General features: G+C 45.7%; 4 protein-coding genes across 8 annotated transcripts in view; all 4 read right to left on the bottom strand.

The window, feature by feature from the left end:
* LOC310701640 (uncharacterized protein) overlaps nt 1–12,736 on the bottom strand; it is a 32,958-nt gene extending 20,222 nt beyond the window's left edge. The window contains exon 1 of the mRNA XM_083492858.1: nt 12,481–12,736. The gene's annotated coding sequence lies outside the window, so the exon portion shown is untranslated. The remainder of the gene's footprint in view (nt 1–12,480) is intronic.
* Nucleotides 1–22,218, bottom strand: part of LOC310701075 (uncharacterized protein) — an 89,421-nt gene that overhangs the window by 46,795 nt on the left and 20,408 nt on the right. Inside the window, exon 1 of one of the 4 annotated variants that reach the window (XM_083491275.1) lies at nt 16,775–16,972. The exons of 2 other annotated variants lie outside the window; for them this stretch is intronic. The gene's annotated coding sequence lies outside the window, so the exon portion shown is untranslated. Of the gene's footprint in view, nt 1–3,271; nt 3,298–16,774; nt 16,973–22,218 lie in introns of those variants that run through there. One more of the 4 variants, XM_083491277.1, reaches the window with a different exon arrangement.
* Nucleotides 6,467–22,218, bottom strand: part of LOC310701289 (uncharacterized protein) — a 229,835-nt gene continuing 214,083 nt past the window's right edge. The window contains exon 6 of the mRNA XM_083491957.1: nt 6,467–8,979. The gene's annotated coding sequence lies outside the window, so the exon portion shown is untranslated. The remainder of the gene's footprint in view (nt 8,980–22,218) is intronic.
* Nucleotides 9,119–13,082, bottom strand: LOC310701536 (uncharacterized protein). Of its 2 annotated transcripts, XM_083492571.1 has the most exons (3): nt 12,787–13,082; nt 12,283–12,443; nt 9,119–10,928 (listed from the first exon to the last, which is right to left on the bottom strand). In XM_083492571.1, exons 2-3 carry the CDS (start codon nt 12,296–12,298, stop codon nt 9,433–9,435), a joined length of 1,512 nt encoding a protein of 503 aa, XP_083348697.1. In that variant the 5' UTR covers nt 12,299–12,443; nt 12,787–13,082; the 3' UTR covers nt 9,119–9,432. The 2 variants fall into 2 exon arrangements, with proteins under 2 accessions (XP_083348697.1, XP_083348696.1); XM_083492570.1 differs by lacking the exon at nt 12,283–12,443 and having other exon boundaries at nt 12,787–12,949.

The following is a 22,218-nucleotide window of genomic DNA, read 5'->3' as shown; positions in this document are numbered from 1 at the left end:
TTGAGCTCTGTGTCAGAGACCCCGGAAATAGCCTGCCGAAAAAATTATAGGCTCGAGAGAATCTGCGAGAAGAGGGGAAAGGGGGGGCTTCTTTGCTGGAGGACTTGGCAACTGCAAGCTGAGATGAACAGGCTGAAGACTGAGCTCCAGTGATTTAAGAGTTTGAGCAATAAACCTGAGATAATTACTACTGGAGTTGTCTCGCGTCTCCTCTCCCCTGGAACTCACCAGATTTCTCCAAGGGTCCTGGGAGGGAATGCTCAGAGGTTGTGGGGAGGGATGCGGGAGACAGCCTGACCAGGTCAACCATCCATCTTCCTCCTTCCATCCTGGCCAGGGTTGCAGGTTCAGTTTCAGCTAGGTTTGCAGGTTCAACTTCCTGAGGAGCGTAGAATCCAGAGCAAGTTGCAACTTCCTGGGAGGGAGGGAAGAAGAAGCCAAGGGAGTCTGAGAGCCCCTGCAGGGATTCTCCTGCCCAAGACATTCTGCTGCCGCTGAAGAAGCCCCAATTGGGCACCCCCTTCCCAAAACCCTCCACCCATTTTCAAACACCTTTGGCAATTCCTTTCACCTGCCTGTCCCACCTCCCTTCCTAAGGCTGGCATGGTATGCACATTAGTGGCCTGAGAGTAGATCCCTTGGAACTTAAGAGTTAATCTGCAAATGACTGCTCTGAACACATGGGTGGCCGTGGCATGGAGAAGAAGGAAGCCCCTTGCTTGCATCAGGACCCCCTGGGAGAGGCGGTGGACCCACCCACTGCTCCCTCTGCCCTCGCTGCCTCCTCCTCTGTCCTCCTGCCCTGCAAACACACTTTGCTCTTTTTGCACAGGGGAGAGAGGCAGAAAGAGCCTTCAAACCCATCCGTTTCCTCCTCTGCATCCCAGTGAGAGGGGAAGGAGCTGCAGTGCCTGGGTTACTTCAGATACACACATGGTTTACTGGGATTGTGAATGAACACGTCCTCTGCCTTCCATGAGTGGGGTGGGTAAAAAGTGGTGAGGTGACCCCCCCTCCAGTCCTTTTTGGAAACAGGAACTTTGACCAGGAGTACACAACTTATATGGCAAGTTCACAAGATAAGCACTTTGGAGCACTGCTTGCTCATACTGTGAGTGTTCTGTGTGTGTTTGGACCTAGAGGACAACATACACGTTTACACCACGTGATTTCTTAAAGAGGGCACTTCTTTAAAACCTATTTTTACTGCTATTCTTTTCAATTCTATACTGCCCTTCCTCCAAAGATCACAGGGCAGCTTACAATAGAAAAACACAGAGATGCATAGCAGAGTAAGAAATAAAAACAACAACCCTTTCCCCCAATCCAGTTGTGAAGTCCATAGATTGTTTATTGAGCCAAAACCCTGGGAGAATAGCAATGCTTTCACTTGGTGCCTAAGGAAGGAAGCCGGACTGACGGAAACCAGCCGTCAACAGTGGTGCGCAGCATAGAAAAAACACAGAGACAGCGAGTATCTTCAGGGTGGAGGGCAGCTCACTTGAACGTTCCTCCTCTCCGGTATTTTTATTATCCTCTCCTTTCTCTAACAGCCTACGTGGCCATCTGCCAATGTCCCACGTCACATCGCCCGATCATGGCTATACAACACTCATTACCATATATGGTATTACTGCCCAGCGGGAACACAACTCCATATAAGGTCAATACACTCAATACACTGCAAAGCACGGACATGCCGCGTCACCGAGGTCAGTGAGGCACCAGCGGCACTACAAGCCTCTGCCATGGCTTCATGGCTCCCACATGCCCTCTTTCTTTATTTTATTAATCAGAGTCATATATTTCATTACCAATACGTTTATATCGAGCACGATAGGCAACCCTTGTAAGGCCTGAAGCAGGCCGTTGATGGGAGAACCATGCAGTACATACAGAGATTAAAGAAGGAATACATTGTATACAGCAACACAAAATAATGCAAATAACTACTATAAGGATCACTGAAAACAATAAATGTCAAAGCCAACTCCCATCCGGAAGCCAAGAATATAACAATGCCCATGGATCAACGGAAGGAGGGAGGCAAGCGGATTGTGAGCTACCATGGTTTCCATATGATCAATCGTCGCAGATATGCTGACATTATTATCAGGAATAAACATACAACAATGAGAATGAACAAGTGCACATACCCCTCCTTTTGAGGCCAAAATGACATCCAACACATAACGATTTTGTAATACCACCTCTCTCATTTCAGACACCTCCTGGTTGAGATTCATCAATGCTTTTATGGTATCATTGAATAATCCTTCAGTCCAATTTGCTAGCCGATGGAGGTCCCTATAGTTCATTGATGCACCCACTGGGGGCAGCAAGGCTCGAGAAATTGATTTATTGGTGATATTGATTTATGGGTGAATTAACCTCCCGGCGATTTTGTAGTCTAAGAGAAGATGGTAACTTATCAACCTTATACAACAACGGGACCACGATACCCAATGTACATGTGCCTGTGAGGTTTTGAGGAATGGCTTTGTATGCTTTTTCGCCACAAAACAACCATAACTCTCTTTGGAGTAAATAGCTGATATTACTACTCTGTTGGGACCAATTAAAGGCTGCAGTAAATAAAGAACTGATATGAAATTGCTCATCAGTGGCATTTGCCAAGCCAGGGATAGAAGAATTCAGACTCCAAGCCGCATGGTAGGCTTCCTTTCTAGTTTTTAGCCATGCACTGGTGTCACTCCTATAGCACTGAGATTGGTCACTGTATGTTCCTGTAAGAGAACAAGAGCTATTAAAAGTGAAATTCAATGTATATTGACAGTTTGGATATATGCCCCATGATTCTTCTCCCTCATCAATTTGAAAACAAATGGGGGCAGGCTCACGGAGGGTCAATTGTAGTGGCGGCCAAAAAGTTTGGTTAGGGGATATAACATTTGTAAATTGAAAAGATCCATTAACAGGCACACCATGAAGCATTAAGCCTGAACGACGGGCAAAAGGGGGCATATGCTCCCACACCGGACACTGAGGCTGGGGTATAAATATTGAAATTAAAATTAATACTATTATTAAGGCGATCCTGGCCAGCAATGCCCACCCCTCTCCCCTTTCCCGCCTCCTTCCCTGCAACTCCCTTTCCAACAAATCCCTGCAGGAGGAAGCTTCTCCTCCCCCAGGCTCCCTTTAAGAAAACAGCTCTCTTTCCTCCCTTCTCTCCTCCCCATCCAGCGGCTACTTATCCTGGACCCCCTCGCAAAGCCCCTTCCCTCCTTCCCCGCCATTGGCTTTGCACTTACCCGAAATCCCGGGCAGCGGGGGTGGGAATGGGAGCCCCCGTGTGGGAGGCAGGGAGTGAGGGCGCTTAATTAGGAGGCTTGATTAGGAAGCAGCCCCCTCCTCCGCCTCCATATGACGCAGCCCCGCTTCCCGCCTCCTTCCCTCCCTCCTTCCTTTGCAAGCCCCAATTTTCTCTGCTGGTGAAGCCGGAAGTGGAGGCAACTCTGAGGAGGAAGGAGAAGTTTGTTTCCACGCTCAGCCTCTTGTCTGTTATTTTATAATTGGGGGAAGGAAAACCTTGTAGCACCCAAGCAATGGGGAGACGAGGGAGGGAACGTGTGCATAGGGAATATAAGCTCATTCTTTGCCCCAGCTGGACTGTGCCTGCTTTGGCTCTCAGCTCTTGCAAGAATATATTGTCGTCACTGCTTCACCAGTTTTGTTTAGATTGCATTATAAGGAGCAAGTTCAAGGGTCTTGTTATAGGAAAATCCTTGGGCTCACCTGGATTACCAAACAAAGACGCCAGCCAGGAATATAGGAGCAAAACAGCAGCCAGGAGGCCTGATCTTTATTTTTAAAAAACTATTGCAACAGGACTTCCACCTACCACCAGGAAGGAAGCCCAGAACAAAGGATGACTCCCACTTTGATCAGTTTTACAGAGATACCTACAACACCCCTAAAATTACATCATGGATACATTACAAATTACATCACAAATTGGGAGGGTCTGGCGACAGAAACCTGAGCATCAGGGCTTCCCCCACCCTTCGACTGACCTCCACCATACACTCATCAAGTGATGCAAAAGAGATATTTACATGTCCCTGTTTCCCAGTCAAGTTAATCACACCCTTTTGTCTTGATCTGGGTTTGCTATCGTTTCTGGAATGGCTACCTGTCGCACACTCAGGTATTAGGATGCCAGAGATTATTACTCAGGCAAAGGAGCTGCTGAGTACATGGCCTCACACTTTAGGGATTATGGCTGCCCTCACTCATGTCCCAAGCTCCTCCCTTGGCAGCCATTTCCTTCCTGAACAGAACAACGTTGGAATGGTGTAAATCCAACACTCGAGTGATTCTATATGAATTTCTGAAGATTTCCCAGTGAGCCAGTAAATAGATACATTTATCAGTGAATTGTTATGTGCAATAGAGGCCCTTTGAATAGGTAGGAAAAACTAATGATGTGTTTTGTGGGGACATTTGCAGAAGTGATTGTGTTGATTTTGGTAATCGGTGTGTGTGTTTATGATGTCTGCTGAAGGGGCACCCCCCCCCCATCTCCTGGACAGAAGTCTCCCTGTTTACATTATAGGGAGGGAACACACTCTCTCTGGCTTATTGCACATTCATTACACACAGTGTCTTTTGCAGTGTCCTTTATTCTCCTCACAGACACAGGAACATTGAACAGGGGGGCCACTAGGGGGCGCATCAGAAGATGGCTGACAATAACATCTCTCCGACGCACACGAGGTAATTTGGAGGCTATGATGGGAGTAATTAGCCTCCCTACCCCACCCCCAGGATGGTAGGGGGGACTGCCTTGCCTGCTGTGCCCTATACCACCCCCGAATTTGTGGGGATGGGGGCACTAGGCACAAAGCCCTCCTGTGGGATTCCGGTGCTCCTGGACGCCGTCCTTGATCCGTGCCACTAGCTGCAAGAACTTCAAAAGAAACAATTTGGATGAAGGAATGCACATATCTCAAGGAAGAAGGGGGAGTAAAGACTGCTAACAGAAGAGATCTCTGATAAAATAAGACGAGTCGGAGGAAAAAGAGAAATCATGAGAAGATACGCCAAGACTCAGTATGGCAAATGACTGATGGGGGAGGGAGAAAAAACTTTCCTTTCTTTCCTTATGTGATTAAACAAGAATCCCCTCCCCTCACGAGTCAGAAATGTCATTTTAAGGACTTAAGCTGTGGATTTAAGGCTGTGTGGAGATAAACTTTCGAACCAAAGCATGTTTTAAGAAGAGCGTGGAATGTATAAGAGCTTTGGAATGATGCAGTTAAAAATGCCGTCGCCATATTGGGAAGTTCTGTCGGAGGACTTAAGTCTGAGAGGAGAAATAGAGCTGTTTTTATATTGTGGGTGAAACTCCTCAGTGGGACTTAAGAGTGACAGTTTTGCGAGATTAATGATGGAAAGAGCGATGTTATCTATGAAGGCGATGATATATGGAAACCATCTCAATTTGACGATTGGAAGAACACGGAAAAATTCACACAGGATTATTATTGGTGTTTATCGGCTTAAGGAGACTATCAGAAGAGATCATAAAGAAAAAAGAGAAAATATATGAACAAGATGTGATGTGGAAACAGAAAGATAAGACTGGATAGAATTATGAACTCTGTTTGGATTGATTTGGACTGATTTGGACATTAACGCAGTAGCAAGAAGATGATCAGAATCTCCCTTCAGATCTTGAAATATGGGTCCCCCCAACAAAATTTAAAATTCGGCTTTGTAATTCGGAATTTATGTGATGTGATTTAATTTGATTTGATTGGCCGGTTAATAAAAAATATTTTTAAAAAAGGAACATTGAACAGGGACTTGCAGCAGCAGCAGCTGCCGGACAGACTAACTAACTGCCAAATAATTCCTCACATGCAACCCCTCCCATGAATCTTTTTGGGGGAACCATGAACTTTCAATACGTGCTGAATGTACACTATGGATGTGAAATAAATATTCTTCGTGGGAAGTACTGAGAGAAAGTGGAGGGCAATTTTAATTTGTAAGTACAGAGGTGGAGTTCATTGCTTCATTTTCTGTCATGAAAAATAAAGCAATAAATTTTAAAAGCAACCCCTTTTTTCAGTGCTTGCTTTTAAAGCAATAAAGGTGCAGGTACTCACCATGGAATTGTTATAGTAAGTGCCATACTTTGAACAGTTGGGGAATGTTGTGGATGTTTGAGTACTCGCGGAATGAAGCCCCACTTTTTTTTAAGCACCATAATTGCACGGGGGGTGGAAGACGATTGGCTCTGTCCAGTAATAGCTGTATGCAGCTGTTATACTAAAAATACTGCTCCCTTTCCCTTATGGATACTCCCTTATGGAGTATCTAAAAGCCCATATAGAGTCCTTAAGTAGCAAGCTGGTCTCTGACCGTAATAATATATTAATAATAATAATAATAATAATAATAATAATAATAATAATAACAGGCCAGCCAGAGAATATTGAGAAGCAAAGCAGCTAGCAAGCATGATCTTTATCAAACTGTTGTAACAGGGTCCCCCACTCCCCACATGCAGGGAGGGAGGAGAGGAACCTAGAACAATGGTGTGCAAGCTGTTATATAGACATTTGAAAATTGCCTCCTCTGTAGCTCAAGACCACCCCCCAAAACATCATACATACATCACAGAATGGGTGGTCTACAGCAGAAAACCTGTCTGCCAGGATACCTGATAATGGTCACTGATTGCTTTTACCTGGGCATCCTGGCCATTTTTGGTGATGGTTAATACTTTAGTTCCTGAATCCAGGTCACAGGCTCACCCTTTTCATACACAGATATGCTCTTAAGACAGGATTTGTGAGCAAAGAGACAATGGGGAGGCTTTCCCATTTCCTTCCTCCTTGCAGAGAAACATTTGAAGTCAACTTGCAAGAGACAAAATGGTTTCAGGATTGCTCACCTGTACTATTTCAGACACTTCGTTTATGTACTTATGTATGTGTTTGCCTTGTAAATTTATGAACATATGAGATATATATATCTATATATCTATATATATGACCTTAGAATTCCTATTGTAGCACCCTGCTTGTGGTTAACGCTTAGCTGGAATGAAATATTCAACGCAGCAATAGAGAAATTAAAATAATAATTTATTTGTCAGACAAATAAACGAGAGACACAGTGGTATATGGTTACCAAAGCTCTGCCCTTCCAGCCCTGATGGCCAGCACTTATATTCCCTCAGCCCAGCCCCCTTGCTCCTCCTTTGGCTGTCTCTGTCCAATCAGCCTGGTTGAAATTCCTATTGGCTGTTTGCTAGAACCAATCATAAAGGATACACCCATTTCCTATTACCTTTTATGGGAGGCAAAGAGCTATATTTCCTTCTATCCATAAATGGCAGACAAGTAGCCATATATCTTACATTTGCCTCGACCAGGCACCTTAATTACCAGATAACCTTTGGCCCCTCCTGCCCTATTCACTGCAAAACCATCTGTTTCAGGATTGCTCACCTGTACTATTTCAGACACTTCGTTTATGTATGTGTTTGCCTTGTAAAGTTATGAACATATGAGATATATATATCTATATATCTATATATATATGACCTTAGAATTCCTATAACACAACCATGTACACAAGAACTCTGTAGCAATGATGCCACAAGCACATGGGGTCTCCCAGGGATCTTCCCCAGAGGGAGTCAATTGCTCTGTAAAAAGAAGGAATCTGACACCAAGATCAGGCAAAACCACAAGTAGTTTTCAAAATACCGCTGCACAGCCAACTCACCAGCTCTTGCTGTAAATAGAGGGTCTTTATATGATACCTGGGGGCCCTGCAACACAGCCGCTCAGAACAGAAAAGGGAGGGTGTGTGGAGGGGGGTGTCGCCCAGAAGAGAAGCGGCTCTGGCCCAGCAGAAGCCCACCCTCCCCTCCCTCTCGGCAGCCTGACCAAGAGGGAAAGTTGAGGTTGAGGGCAGTGCACAACGTGAGGGAAGGCAAGAGGGTGCATGCGTCTCTCTCTCTCTGTTACTACACGATCCAAAGATTGCACCAAAAACCAATAATAAAGTTCCGAACGTCTCAGTTCTGCGCCGTAGCATATCTGTTCCGTTCTGAGAGACCCTCCCAGGGTTCTGGGGTGTGCGAAGCCTTGATTCCCTGTTTTTAACTCCACTACCGAATGCAGCGAGCGGTTCCTTCTGCAAGATGCGTGTTCTCCGCTCTCCCGTCCTGGAGGGGGAAGACGGTTTCGGTAGCAGAGTTAAAAACAGGGAAACAAGGCTTCATACACCTGGGAGGGTGTCTCAGAACGGAACCACTCGCTGCGGCGGCAGGAGCAGTGAGCCAGTTGAGGGCAGGAGAGGGGCTGCCTTAAATGGCGGCTGTCGAGCAACCATGCTGGCACAAACAAAGCCCAGGCCCTTTCCTCTCGGCTTGAGGAGGAGGGAGGGAGGAGGAAAGAAATCTGCAACCAATCAGAGGGAAACAATGCTGCCCGCACCAGTCAAAGTCTAGCCCCCTTCCTCCGCAGGGCGGGGAGAAGCCAGAAGCCAGGAGAAGGGATGGAGGTGTGCCGCCATCAGGAAGAGAGAGAATAAAGTGGTGCAGCCTGAACTATATGAATCAGAACCATGAGGCAATTTCTGGACCATCCGCGGGCCGGATCCAGAACCCATTTGGGCCGGAACCAGCCCGTGGGCCTTAGGTTGCGGACCTCTGTCCAGAGACTTGACAGCCATCTTCACTTCACTCCTCAGTCCCTTTCACTCATCTCCCCTAGCCCTAATTCTTTCACACATTCCTTTAAAACATTTCTGTGAACTAAGAAAACCACACCCTCACTGGTCACCTTCCACAGGTCAAAAGCCAATGCAGAAAATATTTAATAAAAACAGCTCCAAGCAGGTACACAAGAGCATAGAAAAAAGGAGATGAGTTTTAAAAGCAATCCCAAATGAACATTTAACACAGAGACCTTTTCATTCAGCTGGAAAATGCTATCAGTAAAAAGCTCTTCAATAGATTATGCAAAGTTCAAGTAATGAGCGCCTGGAATGCTGACCTACAAGACAAGGGCAGCCCATCATTTGGGCAGTGAAAGGCGGACCTGAAAACTCAACAGATTCAACACACACCTTGAGCATTGCAGATTCACACTCTCTCCCTGTTTATCTAGCAAAAAGTTGCCACTTACTTTGTACATTTAGTATATGTGACCTTCATTACTTTAATACATATATATGTGTATACAAATTTAAGTACAAACACTAAAACATCATTCCATGCATTTACAACTGATTTCCCCCTTTATGAGTTTCTTGATGTAAGTAGTGAACCCTGAGTGGAAAACTCTATACATTTATATCATTTCCCCCATGTGAATTTACTAATGAATATTAAGGTCTCCACTCCCTCTGAAACCCTTTCCACAGTAAATACACCTGTGGTTTTCATTGTGTATGAGTTAGCTGATGTCTTCTAAGGCGTCCATTTTTACTGAAGATCATTCCACACTCCATACATTTAAATGGCTTCTCCCCTGTGTGAGTTCGTTGATGTATTCTAAGTTTCCCACCTTCACTGAAGCTTTTTCCACATTCAATACATTTAAATGGTTTCTCCCCTGTGTGAGTTCGTTGATGTAGTCTAAGAGATCCACTTCGACTGAAGCTCTTTCCACAATCCACACATTCAAATGGTTTCTCCCCCGTGTGAGTTCGTTGATGTATTCTAAGATATCCACTTTCACTGAAGCTCTTTCTACATTCAATACATTTAAAGGGTTTCTCCCCCGTGTGAGTTCGTTGATGTATTCTAAGTGTTCCATTCCTACTGAAGCTTTTTCCACATTCAATACATTCAAATGGTTTTTCCTCTGTGTGTGTTCGCTGATGTATTCTAAGTTGTCCATATTGACTGAAGCTCTTTCTACATTCAGTACATTCAAATGGTTTATCTGTATGTATTCGTTGATGTATTCTAAGTGATCCACTACGACTGAAGCTCTTTCCACATTCAATACATTTAAATAGTTTCTCCCCCGTGTGAGTTCGTTGGTGTCTTCTAAGATGTCCACTTTCACTGAAGCTCTTACCACATTCAGTACATTCAAATGGTTTCTCCCCCGTATGAGTTCGTTGATGTATTCTAAGATATCCACTTTGACTGAAGCTCTTACCGCACTCCAAACATTTAAATAGTTTCTCCCCCGTGTGAGTTCGTTGATGTATTCTAAGATATCGACTTCCACTGAAGCTTTTTCCACATTCAATACATTCAAATGGTTTCTCCCCTGTATGACTTTGTTGATGTATTCTAAGATATCCGCTTCGACTGAAGCTCTTTCCACAATCCATACATTCAAATGGTTTCTCCCCGGTGTGAGTCTGTTGATGTAATCTAAGTGCCCAACTTCGACTGAAGCTCTTATCGCACTCCCTACATTCAAATGGTTTCTCCCCTGTGTGAGTTCGTTGGTGTATTCTAAGTGCTTCATCTTTACTGAAGCTCTTTCTACATTCAATACATTTAAATGGTTTCTTCATGTGAATTCGTTGATGTTTTCTAAGTCTATCACTTCGACTGAAGCTCTTTCCACAATCCATGCATTTAAATGGTTTCTCCCCCGTGTGAGTTCGTTCATGTCTTCTAAGTGCCCCACTTCGAGTGTAGCTCTTTCCACATTCCATACATTCAAATGGTTTCTCCCTTGTGTGAGTTCGTTGATGTATTCTAAGTGCTTGACTATGACTAAAGTTCATTCCACACTTCATACATTCAAATAGTTTCTCTCCTTTGTGAGTTTGTTGATGTATCCTCAGACTTCCACTGTGATAAAAGCATATCCCACATTCCATACATTTAAACTGTTTCTTTGTTCTTCCCAATGAATTCACAGGTGGCTCCATAGAATTCTGATTTTTATCTTCCTCACCTGTTTGGGAGTCTGGGGGCAAAGAGAATCCTGTTAGACTTTCAAGAAAGACAAAAAGGGAACTGAACACCTGTCAATCCCAATCTGCACCTTCTCTCATTGTAACATCCTCATTCTCCACTGTCCTCTCTAGGTTCCATATTTTTTGAAAAGCAGATGATATAATGGCAGAAGCAACACATGATCACTCCATTCACACTTAATAAAGCACCATTGTTTTATAATACATATCTATGGTGGAACTGGCTTATTAGACACATCTATTTTTTCTTTCTGAAGTGAAGAAATGATCTAAGGCTCAAGTAACAGTATTTCCCTTGTGAAATAAATAAAACTTAAGTGCTACATGTAACTAAAAATATTGCACTATATTGGAACCTAAGAAGAGCCTGCTGGATCAGGCAAAGGCCCACCTAGTCCAGCATCCTCTTCTCACAGAGGCCAACCAGATGCCGATGGGAAACCGGCAAGCAGGATTGGAGCACAAGAGTCTTCTCTGCCTTCCTGTGCTTTCCAGAAACTAGTATTAAGAAGCGTTATTGCCTAGGATTGCGAGGGCAGAGCAGAGACGTCAGTCTTATCCTTTTTTTCAAGCTATCCAAGTTGCTGTCTGTCACTGTCTCCTGTAGGATAGATTCCATAGATGAACTACACTTCTGTTTATTCATCTTTGCAGCCCTTAAAGGCTGATAGATGTATATGGCCTAAGCTTTTGTGGGCTGCCGTCAGACAAAGTGGAATTTTGAGCAGGATACGTGGTGCCACTATAAACTTCTGAGTCTCTTTGTTGGCTTTGTGTACTTATTTTGAAATTTGTACCAAGGCTGTACCATAGTATCTCCATGTAAACTTAGGGACGGACAAAATTACAGGGTGGTATAAATTATTATCCCACTCACTCTAACACACAATCCCAGTCTGAAAGATTGGCAAGTTTACACAATTTACTTCTTTTTTTATGGCGATCATTAGTAACCGAGTGGGACGCGAGTGGCGCTGTGGGTAAAAGCCTCAGCACCTAGGGGTTGCCTATCGAAAGGTTGGCGGTTCGAATCCCCGCAGCGGGGTGCACTCCCGTTGCTCGGTCCCAGCGCCTGCCAACCTAGCAGTTTGAAAGCACCCCCGGGTGCAAGTAGATAAATAGGGACCGCTTACTGGCGGGAAGGTAAACGGCGTTTCCGTGTGCTGTGCTGGCTCGCCAGATGCAGCTTTGTCCTGCTGGCCACGTGACCCGGAAGTGTCTCCGGACAGCGCTGGCCCTCGGCCTCTTGAGTGCGATGGGCGCACAACCCTAGAGTCTGTCAAGACTGGCCCGTACGGGCAGGGGTACCTTTACCTTTATAGTAACCGAGTAAATAATACTGACCACTGTTGGTCTTCATATGTCCAATCCTAAGTGTAGAGCCTCCAGCCACAGGAATTGTGTATCATGACAACGGGTCCTTTGTCCCCTAAGCCCACCAAACTGGGGAGGTGCTTACATTTATTGTATTTTGATGCTGGTGGAATGTATCTCTCTGTCCCTGTCTACAACAAATAAAAGTAACAGAAACGATTTAAAGACATTAATTATAAATAATTATGGGAAGCATTTCCATCCCCCTTCACCGATTCTTCAGGATTGGTGTGCAACATCATTATCATCAATTATTCCCACCGTGGAAATAACACCTAAGATTTCACCTAAGAAAATCTGCACCCAGTACTTTACGAAAAGGATTCAAGAAACAAAGAGCTGCTTTGCAGAAGGCTTCACCCTTCCTTCTTCCTGTCAGGAACTTCCTTCCATTTGTCTCCTCTCCATCATTTCCCCTTTCTCCCTCCACCATCCATCTACCCCTGTCCCCATCTCCTCTCCCCTGGAACTCACCAGATTTCTCCAAGGGTCCTGGGAGGGAATGCTCAGAGGTTGTGGGGAGGGATGCGGGAGACAGCCTGACCAGGTCAACCGTCCATCTTCCTCCTTCCATCCTGGCCAGGGTTGCAGGTTCAGTCTCAGCTAGGTTTGCAGCTTCAGCTTCCTGAGGAGCGCAGAATCCAGAGCAAGTTGCAGCTTCCTGGGAGGGAGGGAAGAAGAAGCCAAGGGAGTCTGAGAGCCCCTGCAGGGATTCTCCTGCCCAAGACATTCTGCTGCCCCTGGAGAAGTGCCAATTGGGCACCCCCTTCCCAAGAGCCCCCACCCATTTTCGATCACCTTTGGCAATTTCTTTCACCTGCCTGTCCCACCTCCCTTCCTAAGGCTGGCACGGTATGCACATTAGTGTCCTGAGAGTAGATCCCATAGAACTTAAGAATTAATCTTTAAAGGACTGCTCTGAATACATGGGTGGCCCTTGCATGGAGAAGAAGGAAGCCCCTTGCTTGCATCAGGACCCCCTGGGAGAGGCGGTGGATCCGCCCACTGCTCCCTCTGCCCTCGCTGTCTCCTCCTCTGCCCTCCTGCCCTGCAAACACCCTTTGCTCTTGTTCCTCAGGGAAGAGAGGCAGAAAGAGCCTTCAAACCCATCCATTTCCTCCTCTGCTCCCCCTCCTGTCCTTTTGGGAAACAGGAACTTTGGTCAGGAGTAAACAACTTAGATGGCAAGTTTGCAAGATAAGCACTTTAAAGCACTGCTTGCTCCTACTATGTGTGTGTCTGTGTGTGTTTGGACGTAGAGGACAACATACATGTTTACACCACGTGATTCCTTAAAGAGGGCAATTCTTTAAAACTGAAGGCCATTTCTAAGAAATGGAAGACTTCCGAAGGCAGCCTTTTACAAGGAAATTTTTGATGGTTTTTATTTTGTTGGAAGCTACCTAGATGGGCTGAGGCAACCCAGTCAGATAGGCAGGATGCAAATAATAATAATAATAATAATAATAATAATAATAATAGATTCCTAAGCCTGTCCTGGGACACGAGTGGCGCTGTGAGTTAAACCACAGAGCCTAGGACTTGCCGATGAGAAGGCTGGCAGTTCAAATCCCCGAGACGGGGTGAGTTCCCATTGCTTGGTCCCTGCTCCTGCCAACCTAGCAGTTCGAAAGCACGTCAAAGTGCAAGTAGATAAATAGGTACAGCTCCGGCAGGAAGGTAAACGGCGTTTCCATGCACCGCTCTGGTTCGCAAGAAGCAGCTTAGTCATGCTGGCCATATGACCCGGAAGCTGTACGCCGGCTCCCTCGGCCAGTAAAGCGAGATGAGCGCCACAACCCCAGAGTTGGTCACGACTGGACCTAATGGTCAGGGGTCCCTTTACCTTTTTAAGCCTGTCCTGCTAGGCATGCTGATCAGAGACTCTGCCCAAACAGCCCCTTTGAACGCAACAGGGCTTCCTATTTTTACTGCTTTCAGTGGGATCAGTCAAACCACGAAGCCACTGATCAGCCAGAGTTTCCTGCACAGTTTTAAAGGGAAGTTTTCCTTCTGCCCATAACTGTTGCATTATGGGGAAGCCTTGCTCCTTTTCTCTTGCATTCTGGGAAGTCTTGCTTATAATCTTTTCCCTGCTTCTGCACACACTGTGCAAACCTGTTCCAAACAACAAGACATTCCTTCCTTGTTCAGTCATCCTAAGTTCATGGAAAACAACATGACCTGCTCTTCATGCCTAGCTGACCACATCTACAGAACTTGATTATTGTATTCTTTCATGTTATGATCAATCATTAGTAATTGTTTTATGCCATATCAATCTCTTGTTATAATTTAATTAGGAGGCTTCATGCCTGTCTAGTTCCAGCTCCGTTTCTCAGCCTTTAATCTATTAGTGATAAATGATCATATGTAATTCCCACCTCTCACATGTAATCCCCGCCTTGTACTTATGTTAACCAATCAGCAACAAGTTTCTTTGTGTATGCATCAACCAATCAGCCACAGGCCCACCTGTGGCAATGTTTGTAATATTCAATAAAAGAGGCTCACGGGGTCCGCCCTGGCAGACGCCTCATGTTACACCTGCCTCTCTCGTCTGTCGTGGATTCATTCCTACACAGTTTGAAGTTAGCTTAATATCCCAGCTTATTCCAAAGCTGGCAGCCGTAGTTTCCTGGTTTGAGCAAAATGGAAAGTTTGTTAGTTATGGCTTCATCACAGTTCCCCATCAGGGCCGGCCCAATCATGAGGTAAGGTGGGACAATTAGGTCAGGAGGCAGATGCAGGGAGATACGGGACCAGCACATTCCCAGCTCCCCTGTTTGTTAGCCTCGCTGCCAGTGCAGGACCACAGCTGGTAAATTTGTGCAACTACCCATGCAGAGTCCTTTTCTTTTGCCCTCTCTCACTGAAGGTTGGGTGGGAGTCCTTCCTGGAGTGATGCATTCTGGTTGTGGGGGCCAGGAGACTGTGGCGGCGGCTAGAGTTTTTTGTTTTAAACTTGGGTCAACTTAGGCTTTAGCATAACTTTGCTGCAGCAATGCATTAAAAACTGTTCCTATTTTTAACCCAGCTTTTCAGGCTGTGATTCAGTCATCTGAACCTGGCCATTATCTTAATAAATCTTGGAACAATCTTGCAAGGTAGGCCAGTGTTATTCTATTTGCACTGCACATGGCAGTGCTGAGGCTGCAAGACGTGCCAAGATTTCTACCCCAGTGGGGAAATGGAGGAAATTTAGAGGAGGAAAACGGGGGTTGGTGGAAGGACCCCTCTTCTGACGTAGCTTCTGCTCTGATGAAATTCTGAGTCCCCTGTGGTTGCTTTATTAAAGTAACAACATCAGGAGACATGATCGCAAACCTCCCATGTGTAAGAAAGTTTGGTCTAGCAAGCCTTTTTAAAGTGGATTAGAGAGGAAGTGCAGGGAGGAGGAATATTCACCATCATAGCTAAACAGAACCTCCATGTCTAGAGGCAGTGGACCTGCGACCTCCAGGTCCTGGAAACCCAGGTGAGAGGAGGGCACTTACCTTTCCCAGAAGCCCCTCAGTGTCTGGGAGCAGGGTCTGGTCTGTCCCCCCTGCTCTCCCACTGGGCCTCCGACTGGCATCTGCAGCTCCCCTGAAGGAGAGGACACCATCCCCAGATTGGGGAGGACTGGGAGACTGTGGGGTTTCCCACCCTGAACGAGGGGGCTGCATCGTCTTCAGGAAATCCTGCTTCTGGGCCTCCCAGTGCTGCTGCGGCTGCCCCTCCTCTGGCTCCTGCTTAATCTGACATAAATCTGCCCGAGGCAGAAGATCCCTGATGGTCCCAACTTGGCCGGCAGGAGGTTTCTTTCCTTTGCACTCCAGTCTCTCCCTTTGAATGGGTCTCCTGGGTCCCTGCTCTTCCATTTTTACATCACCCTCCTGGAAAAGAAATAAACACAAAGTAAAATAAAACTCAAGAATAAAAACAAAAGCACATTTTTTAACCATTTGCCAGTTTTTGAAATATATTATTACTCTTTCTATTTCTGATGCTCAGGCTGTGAATAACAATCATCATGTCACCCAAACGGCTCCACCCAGGGACGAGGGGAACTTATCCAAAGACTGGAGGAAACATCAAGGTTTATGGAAGTACAAATAATATTTGGGGGTGCGGGAACCAAGGCAGTGGAAGGAAATCCAAAAACAACCCAGTGAGAGGACTGAGCATGTTCAGTGGACAGGGAATGCTGATCCTGGCTGCAACTTCTAGCATGTTGGAAAGGCAGCAACAGATCTTTGTATATGATTAAGGCTGCAACAGACCCACCTAACATTTAAAGTACATGACTTCACCCAAGAAATCCTGCCAGCTGCAGTTTGTTAGGGGTGTTGAGAACTGTAGCAATAAACTACAGATCCCGTGGTTCTCTGGGGGAACCCACATGCTTTAAATGTATGGTATCTGCACAGCCCAAGAAACTGACAAAAGGAATATTGACCAACAAAATCAAAGAACTCACTCCAAAATATTTTAAATTTGATGGTCACAAACTCTCTTGACTGAAAACATTCTAACTGGCAGTCCATTGGCTGCATATGGCTTGCCAAGCCTCAGGGTGTGTCCTGCTAGTCCCTGCCTTTTCCATCTCCTGATCTGATCATAGGATGAAGATCTAAAATATATTGGAAAAAATATATTGGAAAGGAAGACACCTTGGTGGATTTCACCAATAGAGGTGTTAACTATAAAAAAAAATATGGAAGGGAAAAATGCCACCTATGAAGAACTAATTTGGAAGACAGATCAAGGGATTAAACTTAGACCATATGGAGAGATCAAAAATCTATTTACTGGGTGGTTGCAATACCACCAAGTAAATGACCTGCTAAAAGAAGACAAAAAGAAAGTAGGATTTGAAGATAAAAAATCTAAATTTAATGTGGAGGTTATAGAAGGTAAGAACAAAACACTGTCAAGGATGTACGATATTTTGCTGGAGTGGTATACAAAAGATGAGGAGGTGAATGAGGCCATGACTAAGTGGGCGATAGACATTGGATATAACATCGACTTTGAGAGGTGGTTGGAACTATGGAACAAGAATATGAGATTTACGGCATGCACGGCACTAAAGGAAAACCTGTGGAAAATGATCTACAGGTGGTACCATACACCAGTGAAATTAGCGAAGATTTATAAGTTGAAGGATAAAAGATGCTGGAAATGTAGAGAGGTAGAAGGTGACCTCTACCATATGTGGTGGTCATGTTGCAAAGTGAGAGGCTTTTGGGAATTGGTCTATAATGAACTTTAAAAAATCCTGAAATATACATTTCCCAAAAAGCCAGAAGCTTTTTTGTTAGGAATGGTCGGTAAAGAAATTAAAAAAGAAGATAAGATCTTGTTTCTATATGCCACGACAGCTGCAAGAACTATGTTAGCACAAAATTGGAAATTAGAAGTAATACCCAACATAAGTGAGTGGCAGGTTAAAATGATAAACTATGCTGAGCTTGATAGAATATCAGGAAGATTAAGGGACCAAGATGAACAGAAATTTCATGACAATTGGAAGAAATATTTAATGTATATGGAATCTAAAGCTCAGGTGACACTGGCGGGGTTGAAATAACTCTAACAGCGGGAAAGGCCTATGTAAAAGAGTTAAAAAGTACGCGACTATATAATTTATTCGATACTTAGCAAAGGAGTGGAGGGAAGTCCAAGGCTCAGTTGAGACTAACTCAGTTATGTATTTTATTTATGATTTGTGAAGTGGATATAATTTGTATAAGGTATGTGGTGGATTTTTTGTTTATGTTTTTCCTGTATATATGTGCAAATATGAATATAAATTTATGGGAAAAAAGAAGATCTCTGTCTGTGCTGGAGAGAAAGATGCCTAAGGGCCCTTAGAGAGATCTTTTAAACTCCAATTTCAGCACAAACCAGCACAGTGCTGAAATGGGGTAAAAGCCCTGATCTGGAAATCAATGATCCCTCTGGCTGCTCTTTAAAGAGGATTTCTAAAGAACAATCTGAAGGGTCTTTTTTCCACAGATCTCACTGCTAATTCAGCAGGGTCTTCTTGTGCTCTTATTTCTCCTCCACCCCAGCACTAGGGTTGGAAGGTCTAAACATGCTGATTGTGTTTGCAAGACTTGTATGTATGCTAGATGGCATGTCTGGTGAGTGCGTGCAGCACCTCTGGCGTGTGTGCATGTGACTTTATGGTCTGCATCTCTTTTCTGTGTGCGCATGCATGTGCATACATTGGCCACAAAGCTCACTGGAATGTGGCCTCCAGAATCAATGCAGCTTTAAGCCCATAAATGTTTCGTTCCTCTTCCTTTATCAGAACGAAAAATCAGATCCGGGACTATTAGGAGGAGAGAACTCCTGGATCTACAGAGTTAATGTTCTCAACATCCTATGGACACAAACTGCAACGAGATTTCTCTCTAATTACTTTGAGATTTTTTTCCTTAAAAATATGAAGCAGTATAGAAATGAAAGGAGTAATAATCTGAACATGAATAGCTAATTTCAATTTCGCCTTCCTCAGTCTTCAATGTTTTTATTATCATTAATTCATTTCCACATGCCACACTTCTTAAGAATCCTCCTTTCCTCTGCATTCTCAAAACTGTCACCCACTTCAACCCTCAGCCTTCATCTAAAAACTCAGCTGTATTACTGGGGAAGGAGGAAGATAAAACCTTTAACGAAACAAGCTTAAGGCTCTCTCACATATTTACATGCAGACACAAGAGGTCACCAGCTTTGATAGCTTGGGAAAAGATCAGATGCGTTCTCCGGGGAAAAGATCTATTAGCTGTTTTATTAGCTATGACAGATCAACAGAGCCTCCATGTGTAGGCACAGTGTACCTTGATTTGGGGTAGGCAAAAGAAGCCATTTCCTTGCTAAATGAATCAGATAGACATCATTGCCACAAGATGCGGTGATGGTGGTGGCTAAGAGGGCTGTATATTGTCTCCCTGCTTATTTAACATATGCGGAATTCATCATGCGAAAGGCTGGGCTGGATGAATCCGAAGCCGGAATTAAGATTGCCGGAAGAAATATCCAACAACCTCAGATATTCAGATGACATAACCTTGACAGCAGAAAGTGAGGAGGAATTAAAGAGCCTTTTATTGAGGGTAAAAGAGGAGAGCGGAAAATATGGTCTGAAGGTCAACATAAAAAAAAGAAGATCATGGCCACTGGTCCCATCACCTCCTGGCAAATAGAAGCGGAAGAAATGGAGGAAATAAGAGAATTTACTTTCTTGGGCTCCATGATCACTGCAGATGGTGACAGCAGTCACAAAATTAAAAGACCTTTGCTTCTTGGGAGAAAAGCAATGACAAACGTAGACAGCATCTTAAAAAGTAGAGACATCACCTTGCCAACAAAGGTCCGTATAGTTAAAGCCATGGTTTTCCCAGTAGTGATGTATGGAAGTGAGAGATGGACCATAAAGAAGGCTGATCGCCGAAAAATTGATGCTTTTGAATTATGGTGCTGGAGGAGACTCTTGAGAGTCCCATGGACTGCAAGAAGAGCAAACATATCCATTCTTAAGGAAATCAGCCCTCAGTGCTAACTGGAAGGACAGATCCTGAAGCTGAGGCTCCAATACTTTGGCCACCTCATGAGAAGAGAAGACTCCTTGGAAAAGACCCTGATGTTGGGAAAGATGGAGGGCGCAAGGAGAAGGGACGACAGAGGATGAGATGGTTGGACGGTGTTTTTGAAGCTACCAGCATGAGTTTGATCAAACTGCGGGAGGCAGTAGAGGACAGAAGTGCCTGGTTTGCTCTGGTCCAGGGGGTCACGAAGAGTCGGACACGACTAAACGACTAAACAACAACAACAAGAGAGCTTTAGAAGGCGATCTGACCAATCCACGAGGGAGGGCGATAGGTTTATCAATGGCACTCTCAGAGGAAGGGGGGGCAGAAATAGTGGCCTGCAAAGGGTGTCAGGGGGCTGCACAGTAAGAGACCCACCCCCCCCGTGCTGCACTGCTCTTCCATTCCCCCCTGCCTCCCCTTCCCTCTCCCCCGTGGGGAGGACCGTGGAAGAGGACGGGGCTCCCTGCTGAGGGACAGGGAGAGGGGCGGCAAAAGCCCCAGGTACGCCGCTGATCCGTGAGCGACTATATGCATCGTCCATCGCGAAGCAGCAGCTGCCTTGGACCCCTCATTCTGCCCCTTGAGCTCAGGACTGAAGGGAGCAGCTCCCTAGGGTCTCCGGCAGGGTCCGTGCCAGCCTGAGCCAGAGATGTTTGCCCCTGCGCCCTCCTGCAGATGCCCTGCCCCTCAGCTGCGCCCCTTCCCCTTCCTGCCCGGGTGGGGGGGGCGCCCTGCAGCCTCTGACTCCACTCGGGGCCTGATCCTGCCAGGCGCACGTGCTCTCCTCCTCGCCCCCCCCCCCCGCCTCCTGCACCTCGGTCTCCTCGCTCCGTCCCTGCACCGGAATCCGGCTCCTCTCCGGGGAAACTCGCCCGGCCACGGGCCGCTGCTCCTCCGCTCTCCTCGGCGGGGGACAGGAAAGTGCAGCCGCTCTCGAGTCCCCCTGGCTGGCCCCGTTTCCTGCCTCTCTGGGCATCGGAGCTCGCTGGCTGTGGGTTGGGCCCTGGGAGGCTGCGAGGCTGGATGCGCCCCCTTGCAAGGCGAGGGCTGCGAGACCGCCCTGCTGCTTCCCCTGCCCTCCAATTTGCAGCCCGCTGCTTCTGATCCTGGAGGTTCCGCTCTTAGCTGTCGGGGCAAATGGATTAGCCCTATGAGATCCGGTGCGCCGCAACCACAGTGTCGTCCGCGACTGGACCTAACGGTCAGGGGTCCCTTTATGAGATCTGGTCCATTCCTAGCCCTGGAAGAGCAGCAGGGAACAAGTCTTTGCACCCTTCTCTAGGGGTCTCACACGCCACCATCGTGTCCCTGCGCCCACAAATCGCTGAGCTGTCCTAGCTCAGTCGGTAGATCGTGAGATGAATAATCTCCTGGTTGTGGGTTCAAGCCCCAAATGAGAGAAAGTGGAAATAAAGTGTAATGTTACCTTAAAATCGTGTGCACAGTATTCCAATGGTTAAACACACACACACTTTCCCCCTTCTACACCCCTTCGTTTTCTTCTCTAATAAGTGGGGCTTTTTTATAGAAAGCTGTATCTCACATCAAAATTTATTACATCATTGGAATATATCTGGCATCTTATAAGCTATCCAGGGTGTTGCATTAATAAGTCTCCTTGTGATCAGGTGTTCAGTCACTGATTTCTAAATCCCCATCAGGAAATATTCCTGAAATACCCTTTCATGAAGCTGGGACGATGCCACTCTGCAGCCCAAATGCCTGGCTGGAGGAGGCAGTCCAGTTCCCAGCTCATGCAATCACTTAGCTCCAGCAACAGATGCCAGGATCAGGCTCTGTTATCTTTCCATACCCTCTATCATTTTTCTGATAGGGACATCCCGTTCTATGATGATTATTTTACTATTTATAACTCACACATCTTATCAGGTTGCCCTAGCACTATGGGCAGCTTCCAACATATATAAAAACATAAAACATTTTAAAATGTCCCTATACGGGATTGCCTTCAGATGGCTCGGGGGTCAGATAACTCCATACCCTCCAGAATTTCTCCAATGATAAAAGGGACATCCTAAGGAGAAGCGGGACATTCTGGGATCAAATCAGAAACCGGGACAGCTTCTCTAAATCAGGGACATGCCTGGAATATAGTGGCACTTGGATGGTCTGTCTTTCCCTGCTTTTTCCTTTGCTGCCTCTGGTCTCTGGAGAGGCAGTGTGGTGTAGTGGTTAAGAGCGGTAGTCTCGTATTCTGGTGAACCAGGTTCGCGTCTCCGCTCCTCCACATGCAGCTGCTGGGTGACCTTGGGCCAGTCACACTTTGAAGTCTCTCAGCCTCACGCACCTCACAGAGTGT

Source organism: Podarcis liolepis (assembly GCF_965112155.1).
Source record: "Podarcis liolepis genome assembly, chromosome: 2".
NCBI lineage: Eukaryota > Metazoa > Chordata > Lepidosauria > Squamata > Lacertidae > Podarcis > Podarcis liolepis.
This window is presented reverse-complemented; position numbering and strand designations above follow the sequence as displayed.